This window comes from Pongo abelii, chromosome 19 (assembly GCF_028885655.2).
Source record: "Pongo abelii isolate AG06213 chromosome 19, NHGRI_mPonAbe1-v2.0_pri, whole genome shotgun sequence".
Taxonomy (NCBI): Eukaryota; Metazoa; Chordata; class Mammalia; order Primates; family Hominidae; genus Pongo; species Pongo abelii.
Window position 1 is genome coordinate 5597110 of NC_072004.2, and position 13790 is coordinate 5610899.

The window sequence follows — 13790 nt, forward strand, 5'->3', positions numbered from 1 at the left end:
TGCGATACATGAAGTAGTATAAAGAGATAACCGTGCATGCCAGAGGACTTTCCAGCCTCCCATTTCCTTCCACCAGTCACCCACCAATCCTAGAATCCATTCCCTAAACCTTTTCTAACAAAACGGCTGCCCTAAAGCTGGCCCAGGGAGACAGATTTGAGCTGGACTCCTGTCTCCTTGTTGATCCACTTGCAATAAAAAGGTTTTCTTTTCTCAAAAATCTGGTGTCATAGTATTGACTTCTAGTGCATCAGGCAGTGAGCCCCCTTTGCTTGGTAACAAAGGCACTGCCAATTAAGTAGGGAAGTCAAGACGAATGAGACAAGTAAAGAACATACAAGCTCCAAAGTGATGATGAGAGATTGTGAATGGAGCTGGAGAAGCTGCTCAGGTGCCCTGCCCTGACTTCCAAATCCCCCTCCACCTGCTGTACCACCACCACCACCACCACCCTGATTTAGGCATCACTGCCTCTAACTTGAAATATTACGAATGGCTCTGACTGGTCTCTCTGCTTTCATCTGCCTCAAATCTGCCTCCAGAGATACCAAGCTGGTTTTTCTAAAATGCTAATCTGATTATACCACAGCATGCCTGGAAACTGTTTAAGGTTTATTGTGATGTTATCTACAATCATGGAACATTGGAAACGATTGGGGAATGGTTAAATAAATGGTGGTACATATCTGAAAACATTTCATAGCCATTACAAATAATGTTTTAAAAGAGTAATTAGAGACCTGGAAAAATACTTGTAATGAGAACAAAAAACTGGATTCAAAACTATTTGGCATGATACAGGTTTAGTAAGTATGTCCAGAAGTATGTCCATGTATATAATTGCAAGATTGGAATTTTATATATATATGGAGAAAAGTAACAATGATTATTTCTAGTTAGTAAGATACAGAGGATTTTTTATTTCTTCTAGGCTATAAACTCTATGAGGTCAGAGATTGTCTATCTTGCTTATTATTAATTTTTAATCCTTTACTAGGTATCCTCTACTGGTATTTAATCCTCTACTGGTATATAGTAGGCAAGCACTTCAAATGTTTGATGAGTGGAATTGAGTACGGATTGTTTTTTTTTTTTTTTTGAGATGGAGTCTGGCTCTGTTGCCCAGGCTGGAGGGCAGTGGCACGATCTCGGCTCATTGCAACCTCTGCCTCCTGGGTTCAAGCAGTTCTCTCCCTCAGCCTCCCGAGTAGCTGGGATTACAGGCACCCACCACCACGCCTGGATAATTTTTTGTATTTTTAGTAGAGACAGGGTTTCACCTGTTGGCCAGGCTGGTCTTGAACTCCTGACCTCGTGATCCACTCACCTCAGCCTCCCAAAGTCCTGGGATTACAGGTATGAGCCACTGCGCCCGACTGGAGTATGGATTTTATAATTTCCAAATTTTGTTCAAAAACATTGTCTTAGTTTGTGATTCCCTAGAAGCAGACGCTGAGACAGGGTTTGGGTGCAAGCTATTTATCTGAGAGGTAAGCTCAGATAGGGCACAGGGGAGGTGACACAGGGAAGGGAAGGGAGCCAAACTGTGTATTACTCAGCAGGTTACCACATGGGCAGTGGCAGCTCGTCCCACTGGGAAGCTCTAGAAGACTGCACAGAACATGTTGTAAAATATCAGAGGGGCAAGGAAGCCGTGGTATTTATCCTCCAGTTCCCACCTGTGATGGCTGAGGGTAGCACCAGGGAGAGATGAGCCCAGGTGCTTGTAGCAGGACACAGTCATCAGAGACTGGAATGGCAAGAGCTGAGAAGATGTAGGCAGGAAGTTGACAGGCTCTGCTACAAGCATGATAATTTAGAAATAATAAGAAAAGTCCTGGTGCGGTGGCCCACGCCTGTAATCCCAGCACTTTGGGAGGCCTCTTCACCTGAGGTCAGAAGTTTGAGACCAGCCTGGCCAACATGGCGAAACCCCGTCTCTACTAAAAATACAAAAACTAGCTGGGCGTGGTGGTGCACACCTGTAATCCCAGCTACTTGGAGGCTGAGGCAGGAGAAGTGCTTGAACCCAGGAGGTGGAGGTTGCAGTGAGCTGAGATCGTGCCACTGCACTCCAGCCTGGGCATCAGAGCGAGACTCTGTCTCAAAAAAAAAAAAAAGAAATAATAAGAAAAATATTTTAAAAAGGTTAGCATGTAATTATTAATGGTCTTGGGGAAGTTCCTTAAGGTTCCTGAGCCTGTGACTTTGTATTCAAAGTAGAGGCAGTAATTCCTGCCTGGCCTTGCTCTTAGGATTTGAGGAGAGTCGTGTGTGTGTGTGTGTGTGTGTGTGTGTGTGTGTGTGTGTGTGTGTGTGTGTGTGTGTGTGTGTGTGTGTTGTGGACTGAATGTCTGTGACCTCCCAAAATCCATATGTTGAAGCTTAACCTCCAATGAACGCGATTGTATTTGGAGGAAGAAATGCCAGTGGTCTGTCTCCCCTGCCATCTGAGGACACAGTGAGAAGTCAGTCATCCGCAAGCCAGGAAAAGAGCCCTCACTAAATCCAAATCTGCTGACACCTGGATCTTTTGACTTTCCAGCCTCCAGAACCGTGAGAAATAAATGTCTGTTGTTGCTTAAGCCTCCCTAGTCTGTGGTATTCTGTTGTGGCAGTCTGAGATGACTAAGACAGCATGTGTGTTTTAAAGCAAGAAAGCAATATAAATGTACCTCATATTTCCTGGGTCTTTTTCAGCAGAGTGTAAAAATGGGGTTCTTATGAAGCATCAGTTCCCACTCATGGAGCAGGGACTCCAGCAGCCCTGGGGTCAGCTCTTCCTAGTGAACTGCAAGCGCACAGAGGGTATCTTACAGGTGCTCTGCAGTGAGTCCTCTCAGAGACCCTGTGGAACTGAATTTCTCTCCCTCCCACCCTCTGCTCATTGTGGTGATGTCTCTGATCCTGTGGATTCAGAGGAGGAAGCAGTGATACAGATGTTTATGGTGTCTGGCTCCAGACCACCAGCATCTGGTGCTGAAACTGGTAAGCCTCGGTAGCAACAGAATGAAAGACAACACCTTCAGCACCAGCCTGTCCAAGGCTCCAGGGATAAGATGAGCCAATATTCCCATGAATCTAGGGTGACCAACCATCCTAATTTCCCTGGGACTCTCCCAGTTTTAGCACTGAAAGTCTCACGTCCCAGGAAACTCCCCAGCCCCATGCAAATCAGGACAATTGGTTATCCTACTGCTAGTGTAAGAAGTGTGTGGCACCCCATTCAGTTCCAGGCTGGGCACCTCAAGGAAGACTCCACCAGAAAATGGGCATCAACAGTGCTGAGCAAAGCATCAACGCCTTCCCTAGCATTTTGTCTGGCTTAAAGCACTAGGTCCTCCTTCCTGGAATGAATCCCTAGAGCTGTCCTGAGAAGACCACTATGAAGATGGCATTGAAGACTCCATCACTTAGGCTGAGCTGAACCATTGACATGATCAAAAGGCAGCTCTGTCGATCTCATCAATGTCTTGACAAGGAGCATTAAGAGCCAAGAGCCCTGTTGGTAGCCTGTGCTCAGGGCTACAGGACTGGGGAAGGGAATTCCCTGGTGGAAGCTATACAACCTGCCCTTCTGCCATTCCCTGGCATTGACTCCAAGGAGGGTCATGACATGCTTCAGGGATGCCATAGCTCTCAAGCAGTCTGAGCTTCTAACTCAAAGTGCCTTAAGCGGTCTCTTTATACAGTCAAAGGCTGGGAGGTCAATGTCAAATTCCTCTTATGTCTGGAGTCAGAGGAAAGAAGCTACAGCAAGAGATGAGAAACACATAGGAGAAGAGATTCTGCTGTGGCATGAGAAGACAGGCAGGGAGGTACAGAAGATACGATGGGAGAGATAGACTGAGCCTGAGTCCCTCATCCCAGGCACAGAAAAACTCTGTCCCCCATCCTGGATGTAGACTCACCTCTCTCTGGCCACACACTGATCTCTAACCTTGACCAAACCCTGAGCTCTGACCTTTGACTCTTATCAAAGACTGAGACTCTGGCTACACACTGACTCTTGACCCCTGACCCCTAGGCAGCTACTGGGAGAGTCGTCTATGGACTCTGCAAATCTCTCTTTATGTAACAGCAGACACAGGCTCTGTGTTCATGCACAAGCTCGGCTGCTTTTCCCAGCGTCCACCAATGCCCCAATTACCTGCAAACTGCTAACACTCAAAGGAATTCTCTCTGTGTATTAATTGGGCCAAGCACACGTTAATCAGGTAACCCAGGCCCCCTCCATGCCTGCTGGTGTTATTTTCTCGGCAGAAGCAGGTAATTTCATTGCTGGGCTTCGGTGAAAGTTGAAAAGCAGTGTCAGCTTCTTCTGCTCTTAATTAGCACTGGGCTTTCTCCGGTAAGTCACTGATCATTATCAATGAGCTTGTAATTTTATGTCCCAGAATTAGAGACTGATGATTAAAGAGAAAACCAAAAGGCTGTGTTGCAGGTCCAACCTCCAAAGACACGGGCATTCTTTCAATCTCCATAATTTATTCCACTGTGACCTTTTCTTATAGCTTCACCGAGACTTCCCGAATCGCAACAACTCCTTCTCTTTGGGAAGGGGAGGGCTGTTTCTTTTTGCCCATCAGCAATGTAGGTGGCAGTGGCCAGCCCTCTGGCTGGTAGGGAGTAAGCTGGTGGCTTGTATGGGTTCTGAGGTTTTTGTTCAAAGAGGAGGCACATAAGGGATCTGGGAGCTCTTTTCTCTCCCTCGCTCCCTTTTGGTTCTGAGCACGCCTAAAGCTTTATCTGATCTCACTTCTGAGGCTTTGTACTTAGGACAGGGATGGTTCATGGAACTCTATCAGAACCAAACCAGGATGGCAGGGGCTTGAGTTCCACTGGGCTCCTGATGCTTGGTCAGGACCCTGAAACCCGTGTGCCTCTGTGGGGCATAGCGAGTAGTTTTGCCTGCACCCACTCCCCTTTCTTCTGGCCACAGCACCTTACTTTGCCCCTTCTTCTCTCAGTACATTGGTTAGGGTGACATCTCCCCCCACTTTCAGGGATGGTCTTGAGGCTCAGCCCTCACTGATTCTTGTATGCTCCTTTCCTATGGCCACGAGTCTCTCAGGAACGAGCAGGTAGGTGATCCAAGGAGGCTCAATGAGATTCGGTTGTGTTGGAACTGTGGGAGAAGGGAAGCTCTCTTTGCTGCAGTTGCTAAGCCAGGAGGGGGTCTGCAGGGAGCTGCCAAAGTGTTCAGTTTGATGCTGACTTAAAGACCACACCATGGGTGACATTCGCGAAGGGGTATTGAATGGCTGCCATGCACTTAGTTTTGAGAGAATATGGGGACAGAAGATGCTTCAAATATCTCGAGAGGGAAGGAAAGATAGAATTTATTGGTAAATCTCTAACAGATAAACCTCTAAATTAGTATACTGAATACATCATCCTTCCAGATGGAGGTTGCTGGCTTGTTCAAGCCTGAGATGGGGGTGCCCCCACCCACCTGACTCCCAGCCCCACTCTCCGGACTCCCTTCTAGTCACTAGAGTTCTGTGTTTTCTCTCTGCTCACATATGTCCTCAGGAGGTGGCACAATGCACCTCAGAGCAGGCGGTTGGAGTCAGGATTCCTGTTTCCATCTGTTTGGGTCATTAACTAAATGGCTCTGAATAAGCAACATATCCAACACAAGGTTCCATTTTCTATTTTATTTTATTTTATTATTTTATTTTTTTGAGACAGAGTCTTCCTCTGTCGCCCAGGCTGGAGTGCAATGGCACGATCTCTGCTCACTGCAGCCTCCGCCTCCCTGGTTCAAGCAATTCCCCTGCCTCAACCTCCTGAGTAGCTGGGACTACAGGTGCATGCCACCATACCTGGCTAATTTTTCGTATTTTTAGTAGAGACAGGGTTTCACCATGTTGGCCAGGCTGGTCTTGATCTTCAGACCTCGTGATCTGCCCACCTTTGCCTCCCAAAGTGCTGGGATTACAGGCGTGAGCCACTGCGCCTGGCCTAAGGTTCCATCCTCTACACCAGCTCTGCTTCCCCACTGGCCCCACCGCAGCCTGCCAGACCCCCGGGCTGCACTCTGTCAAGTTGCCGTGAACTCAGACTAACCTGGAGTACATGCAGGAAGTTGAGGAGTCGCCCCGCTTCTGAGCATTGCATCACTTCCGGAAGGACATTTCCCTCTGGATACTGAGGTTAAGAACAGATTGAAGTCAAGAAGGACCTACTTAGGGTTTCCTCGGTTTTTGACTTCTTCAATCATAAGCAAATTGAGGCTAAGACTCCCAAGCTGGGAAAATAAGACCTTGGACATGGCTTTCTGCTGGCCTTACCTCCACTGTAAGTAAGAAGGGTCCTCGCAAGCAGAGCACGTGAGTAGCTTCTGAACCCTGGGTTGCCCCTAGCCAGCATCATGATGCTGCAGAGGATGAAGCTCCAGCACTGACCACCATTAAGGTGGGGGCACTCCAAGTCTGGCACCCCTGAGCCTCAGTCCCTGCCTCTCTCTTGTCCCAAAGTCTGACCACATCTTAGCTGGGACTCCAGCCTTCACCCCACCTGCAGGCTCAGCAACTGTGAAGGGTTGGGGATCAATGATGGGCCCAGCTAGGAGGGGTTTGAGAGCTTTCACCACCTGTTCTGGGATGCAATGTCAGGGAACTCTTTGCTGGTCCAGGTTTGACCTTGTGTGAGGACTCGCAGCCCCACCTCAGGAGCCAGAAATCTAACTCTACTTCCTCTAAGACTCTGGGCTTCTTCTGTCTTTGTCTGATCTCAAAGTTTGCGCATCTTTTAGCACCTCTGGGCACCTGGAAACTCCTTATCCCATGGTCCTAGACTATTCGTATTTTGATCTTCCAAGATGTTCTCCTGCTGGGATAAGGCCCTGTTACCAGCACAGCATGGACATGTGGTAGATAGTAAGTTGGATAGATGTGTGGAAACGACGTGGTAAAAGAATGGTTGAATGGCTGGAAATGTCCATGAAATGATAAAGTAATGATGGGTGGATAATTGATGGATGGATGATGGGTACATTGGTGGATTGATGGATAGATGGGACTCACTTTAGCAATGATCAGCTTGCTTGCAGCCCCAGGACCCCCTCTGTCATGCTCCAATGCCTTGCCCTGCTACCTCTGGCCCCTAGACAGTCTGTCCCAGACCCCTGCCCACCTCCCCATCCTTTTTCCTGGTGCCCCCTGCAGCTGCCTGGTGTGTGGTGGCAGATCCACCTGGTTTCTGGTTCCTGCCACCCTCAGATTTGGCCTGTGCCAGGAACCTCCAGTAGTTCCAGTCCTGGTCGAAGCTGAGGATACGCTTGGGTTAGGGCCAGTTTGTGGAAGGCTGGGAGTGGTGTCCTAAAATACCAGATGCGTCAGCCCAGGACCTACCCTGCATCGCCTTTCGACTCTCCAGAGGGGCAGGCTCCTTGCTTCTAAAAACTTGCGTTGGTTTTTCTTTTATGAAAAAATAATCAAAGCCGTAATGTAGCTGGCAGAGTTTCTGAAAGTCAATAGGAAAGAAGCAAAGGAAAGGAGCAAGCTGAGGTGGAGATAATTCTCAATGCCTCTGACTGAGATGGATCTAATTAAAACAAATCTTTAAAGCACAGACCTGGAGGCCGGCCGCAGAGGGACTGGAAATCTCTGAGATGGACACTTCTCCTGGAGTTAGCTGCTAATGATGGGACACACACCCTGGCTGCTACTCCTCTTGGCTCTTCCCAGAGCAGCCTGGCTACTGAGGCAAAGGACTCAGGCTTCGGGTTCCTGATCTCCTCTCCCCAGGAATCCGGAACCAGGGTTTTAGGGAGACACAATGAATAGCCTGCCAAGACCTCCCTAAAGCAGGGACCTTGCTTTCCTGAGGCTTCATGAAGGGCTTTTTGTCTGGGTCCAAGCCTTCATTCCTATGGAATTGTCAGTGCCCATTTGTCAAATACGCCTGTAATTCACCCACCTCTGGGACTCTCCCTTAAAACGCTCCCATCTGGCATCAGCCTCCTGCTGGGTCTCGCCGCCTCTACTGAACTGCTTCCAGTCCTTCCTGTTTGCAACCCTAGGAGATACTGATGCACATATGTGAGCTGACATCCCTCCTTTGGTTGGATGTTCGAAGAGCCCCTCATCACTAACAAGGAGAAGACAACGGCATTTAAAACCCTTGGCAATTTGGCTCTGCCCCATTTCCCACCTGTCTGCTAAACCTCAGCTGTGATTCCTTCACTTTTTTTTTTTGGAGATGGAGTCTCACTCTGTCGCCAGGCTGGAGTGCAGTGGTGCGATCTCAGCTCACTGCAATCTCCGACTCCCTGGTTCAAGTGATTCTCCTGCCTCAGCCCCCCGAGTAGCTGGGACTACAGGCACGTGCCACCATGGCCAGCTAATTTTTGTATTTTCAGTAGAGACAGGGTTTTACCATGTTGGCCAGGATGGTCTTGATCTCCTGACCTCATGATCCACCCGCCTTGGCCTCCCAAAGTGCTGGGATTACAGGTGTGAGCCTTTGTGCCCGGCCCTTTCACTTTTATTTTAATTTGATCTTATTATTTTTATTTAATGTTATTGGGGTAAAAATCCCATAATGTGATATTAACTGTGAACCATTTTGAAAGTGTACAATTCACTGACATCCAGCACATTTATGATATTGTACAATCATCACCTCCATCCAGCCCCAGGACATTTCATCACCCCACAGGGAAATCTCATATCCACTAGCAGGCATTCTCCATTCTTCTCCCACTCCCCAGGGACCTGGCAACCACTAACACACTTTCTGTCTCTATGGAATCGCTTATTCTGAACATTTCATATAAATGAAAGCATACAGTATGTGACCTATTGCATCTAGCTTCTTTCACCTAGCATGATGTTTCTGAGGCTCGTCCATATTGTAGCATGAATCAATACTTTCTTTTTGTGGCCAGATAATAGTACATCAGGATCTAGAACCAGAAATACCATTGGACCCAGCAATCTCATTACTGGGTATATACCCAAAGGACTATAAATCATTCTACTATAAAGACACATGCACACGTATATTTATTGCGGCACTGTTTACAATAGCAAAGACTTGGAACCAACCCAAATGCCCATCAATGATAGACTAGATAAAGAAAATGTGGCACATATACACCATGGAATACTATGCAGCCATAAAAAAGAATGAGTTCATGTCCTTTGCAGGGACATGGATGAAGCTGGAAACCATCATTCTCAGCAAAGTAACACAGGAACAGAAAACCAAACACCGCATGTTCTCACTCATAAGTGGGAGTTGAACAATGAGAACACATGGACACAGGGAGGGGAACATCACACACTGGAGCCTGTGGGGGGTGGGTGGAAGGGGAGGGAGAGCATTAGGACAAATACCTAACGCATGCAGGGCTTAAATCCTAGATGACGGGTTGATAGGTGCAACAAACCACCTTGGCACATGTATACCTATGTAACAAACCTGCGCGTTCTGCACATGTATCCCAGAACTTAAAGTAAAATAATAATAATATTCCATAGCACAGACACACCACATTTAGTTTATCCATTCGTTCATCAACAGACACTTGTGTTGTTTCCACCTTTGCCATTGTGCATAGTGCTAGTAATAAACACTCATGGACAAGGACTTGAGTCTCTTATTTCAAATCCCTTGGGTATACACCAAGGAGTGGAACTGCTGGGGTCATATGGCAGCTCTGTATTGAAGCTTTAGAGGAAGCACCTGAGCCCTGGTTTCTCGATGTCCTCTGGACACACTGTGCCCTTTTGCCCTCAGTGTCTTCACACATGCTGCTCCTCCTGCATTTTATGCTTGTCCTTCCTTCCCTACCCGACAAACTTCTATTCCTCTTCCCAGACTCTGCTGGAGTGTTACCCCTCTTTGAATCCTTCTCACCCTGTGTGCAAACTTAGTGCAGGTGCTCTAGGCTCTGCGGCAGCTCTGCTGCAGCTCTTGGATTACAGCTGCCTGTCTGTCTGCTCTCCCCTCCAGGCTGAACTGGGCATTCTTTGAGCATGGAGACCCTGTCTGGATCATGTTCACCTCCTTAGTGCCAAGGCAGGTGCTTATGAGCTTATGAGATGCTTTTATGGGGACTGAGTAAATGGGGGACCCATGTGTGTGGCATGGGACTGGGATCGTTGGGCTCTTCAACACGGAGTTTCTGGGAGCCTGTGGCTGTTGAGGACCCCAAGTGCCCCAGAACGGCCTCGCTTGGCTCCAGGGCAGCGCTCACATTTGTTCTCCCTCTCAGTATGCGGTGGCCGGCTGTTGGCCCTGCGCAGGCATTGTCATGCTTCATTAGGATTGCTTTTGTTGCTGCGTGCTGAGGTTTCCACTGTTGCTAGGTTGTCTTTTGTTTCATATACATTTTCCCCATTTTTTTTTCCTTTGGCAAATAATCAGCACCCAATTAATTCTGAATTTCCCACAGTTTGCTCCAGCTGTCAAGCTCCTTGCACGAGCAAAGAATGATTGTTCAATGTTTTCTCTGTAATGAACTGTGAGAGTCAGCTGGGTCACTTCTGGTTTTGAGGAGAAGAGCGGGTGAGAGACAGAGACAGACAGAGGCACATGGAGAGCTTGAGAAACAGAGACAAAGAAAAAGAGAGGGACAGAGAGACAGAAGGAGGAAAGAAAACAAAAATAGAGATGGAGAGAAAGAGAGTGCTGGGCGAAGACACAGAAACAAGCATAAAGAGACAAGAATATCTGGAAATAGATACATGCTCAGAAGTGGACATTCCCACGGATGCACAGAGGGAAATGCACTTACAAAGACACACGGAGAGAGAGAGAGATTCTTTAACACAGACCAACAGGGAAAACACACTGGGATACATAGAGACACACAAAGAGATAAGGAGACACAGGACAGTGATACAGGAGCCAAAGAAAAGGAAGAAACAGGCCCCGGATGATTGAATGATGCCTGCGTGAGTCTGTGTAGCAGTAGACTCTGGTGTCAGCATAACAGTGATCAGATCGGACATTACTGAGTGCCCACCACATACCTGACGCTGTAACAGGATCCACTCACAATCTCTCTGGAATGCAGGCACTGGCATCCCTATTCTCCAGGTGAGGAAACTGAAGCTCAGAACTCAATAAACATACGCACTGCCACACAGCTAGCAAAATGCAAGAGGAAATTTGAAACAAGCGTCTCTGCCTCTAAAGCCCAAGTTCTTAAGGCTCATACCCTGATACTTCCCAGAAGACCTGCTCTTGGGTCTCAGTTCTGCTACTGAATAGCTAGCTGTGCAGCTGAGAGGTGACAGCGTGCTGGCAGTCCTCACAGCCCTCGCTGGCTCTCCGCGCCTCCTCTGCCTGGGCTCCCACTTTGGTGGCACTTGAGGAGCCCTTCAGCCCGCCGCTGCACTGCGGGAGCTCCTTTCTGGGCTGGCCAAGGCCAGAGCCGGCTCCCTCAGCTTGCGGGGAGGTGTGGAGGCAGAGGCGCGGGCGGGAATCGGGGCTGCGCACGGTGCTTGCGGGCCAGCGCGAGTTCCGGGTGGGCGTGGGTTCGGCGGGCCCCGCACTCGGAGCGGCTGGCTGGCCCCGCCGGCCCCGGGCAGTGAGAGGCTTAGCACCTGGGCCAGCAGCTGCTGTGCTCAATTTCTCGCCAGGCCTTAGCTGCCTTCCCGCGGGGCAGGGCTCGGGACCTGCAGCCCGCCGTGCCTGAGCCTCCCACCCCCTCCGTGGGCTCCTGTGCGGCCCGAGCCTCCCCGACGAGCGCCGCCCCCTGCTCCGGGGCGCCCAGTCCCATCGACCACCCAGAGGCTGAGGAGGGCAGGCGCATGGCGGGAGACTAGCAGGCAGCTCCACCGGCGGCCCCGGTGCAGGATCCACCGGGTGAAGCCAGCTGGGCTCCTGAGTCTGGTGGGGACTTGGAGAACCTTTATGTCTAGCTAAGGGATTGTAAATACACCAATCGGCACTCTGTATCTAGCGCAAGGTTTGTAAACACACCAATCAACACCCTGTGTCTAGCTCAGGGTTTGTGAATGCACCAATCGACACTCTGTATCTAGCTACTCTGGTGGGGACTTGGAGAAGCTTTATGCCTAGCTAAGGGATGGTAAATACACCAATCGGCACTCTGTATCTAGCTCAAGGTTTGTAACCACACCAATCAGCACCCTGTGTCTAGCTTAGGGTTTGTGAATGCACCAATGGACACTCTGTATCTAGCTAATCTAGTGGGACGTGGAGAACATTTGTGTCTAGCTCAGGGATTGTAAACGCACCAATCAGCGCCCTGTCAAAACAGACCACTCGGCTCTCTGTAAAATGGACCGATCAGCAAGATGTGGGTGGGGCCAGATAAGAGAATAAAAGCAGGCTGCCCGGAGCCAGCAGCGGCAACCGGCTTGGGTGTCCTTCCAACTTGTGGAAGGTTTGTTCTTTTGCTCATTGCAATGAATCTTGCTGTTGCTCACTCTTTGGGTCCACGCTGCGTTTATGAGCTGTAACACCGCGGTCTGCAACCTCACTGCTGAAGCGAGCCAGACCATGAACCCACCAGGAGGAACAAACAACTTCAGATGCGCCGCCTTAAAAGCTGTAACACTCACCGCGAAGGTCTGCAGTTTCACTCCTAAAGCCCGCGAGACCACGAACCTACCGTGAGGAACTAACAACTCCAGACGCGCCACCTTAAGAGCTGTAACACCACGAAGGTCCGCAGCTTCACTCCTGAGCCAGCGAGACCACGAACCCACCAGAAGGAAGAAACTCCGAACACATCCGAACAGCAGAAGGAACAAACTCCGGACACGCCACCTTTAAGAACTGTAACACTCACCGTGAAGGTCCACGGTTTCATTCTTTAAGTCAGTGAGTCGAGAACCCACCAATTCCGGACACACAGCTACAGCGAAACCTCTTTGCTTCTCTGGGCCAGCCTCCCTGGAGCTGAATCGTGGCTGGCTGGCTTTGAGGAGCCTGCACGGGCTCACTCTCTCTCTGAATCCCAGCCAGGGCTCTCCTGGCTGTAATTATTAAGACTCAGCTGCTGGGAATTTCCACGCCTCCTACCCCTCTTTGGGGCAGTCCCTCCATATTAGGAAACCCACTGGCGCGCTCCACCATTATCTTTGCAAGACTTCCGTTGCATCAAAGTTGCAGATTGCCTTTTAACAGAGGAAAAAAGTGACAGGTTTGTTTCTGGGAAGGGATGTGTTTGCGGTTAGGGAGGATGGGACGGTTCTAGCTTGGGTTAAGATGCACAAGCATCTTCGAACCCACATCAGGTGGGACACCCCATTTGCTCCCAGGAGGGCTACGACGGGGTAGGATAAAGTGCTTGTTAAAGAGAAGAGCTGTGGTCGGTGCGGTGGCTCACACTTGTAATCCCGGCACTTTGGGAGACTGAGGTGGGTGGATCATGAGGTCAGGAGATCGAGACCATCCTGGCCAACACGGTGAAACCCCGTCTCCACTAAGAATACAAAAATTAGCCGGGCGTGGTGGCATGAGCCGTAGTCCCAGCTACTCAGGAGACTGAGACAGGAGAATCACTTGAACCTGGGAGGCAGAGGTTGCAGTGAGCCGAGATTGCACCACTGCGCTCCAGCCTGGGTGACAGATTGAGACTCCGTCTCAAGAAGAAAAAAAAAAATCCCATACGGAAGGTCTTGGGGTGGGGTGTGTGCGTGGGGGGTTTTGCTTCCATCATCCAGCTCATCACTTTTGTTGTATCACTATCTAATGTACAATATATCTTATTTATCTGATTGGTCTCTCTTTGTCTAGAATATAAACCCCATGAAGGCAGAGATTTTTGCTTTTTTTTTTCATATATAATATGCACTTAA

The 13790-nt window shown here is 49.2% G+C and overlaps 1 protein-coding gene and 1 long non-coding RNA gene across 4 annotated transcripts in view; one reads left to right on the forward strand and one right to left on the reverse strand.

The window, feature by feature from the left end:
* NLRP1 (NLR family pyrin domain containing 1) overlaps nucleotides 1–12973 on the reverse strand; it is a 259485-nt gene extending 246512 nt beyond the window's left edge. The window contains exon 1 of the mRNA XM_063717976.1: nucleotides 12779–12973. Coding sequence (XP_063574046.1) covers nucleotides 12779–12799 — 21 coding nt within the window. The 5' untranslated portion in view covers nucleotides 12800–12973. The remainder of the gene's footprint in view (nucleotides 1–12778) is intronic.
* The window catches only part of LOC129051193 (uncharacterized), a 270726-nt gene continuing 267465 nt past the window's right edge, over nucleotides 10530–13790 (forward strand). For all 3 annotated transcript variants that reach the window (XR_008515266.2, XR_008515265.2, XR_008515267.2), the window contains exon 1: nucleotides 10530–13132. This is a non-coding gene — a long non-coding RNA (uncharacterized LOC129051193). The remainder of the gene's footprint in view (nucleotides 13133–13790) is intronic.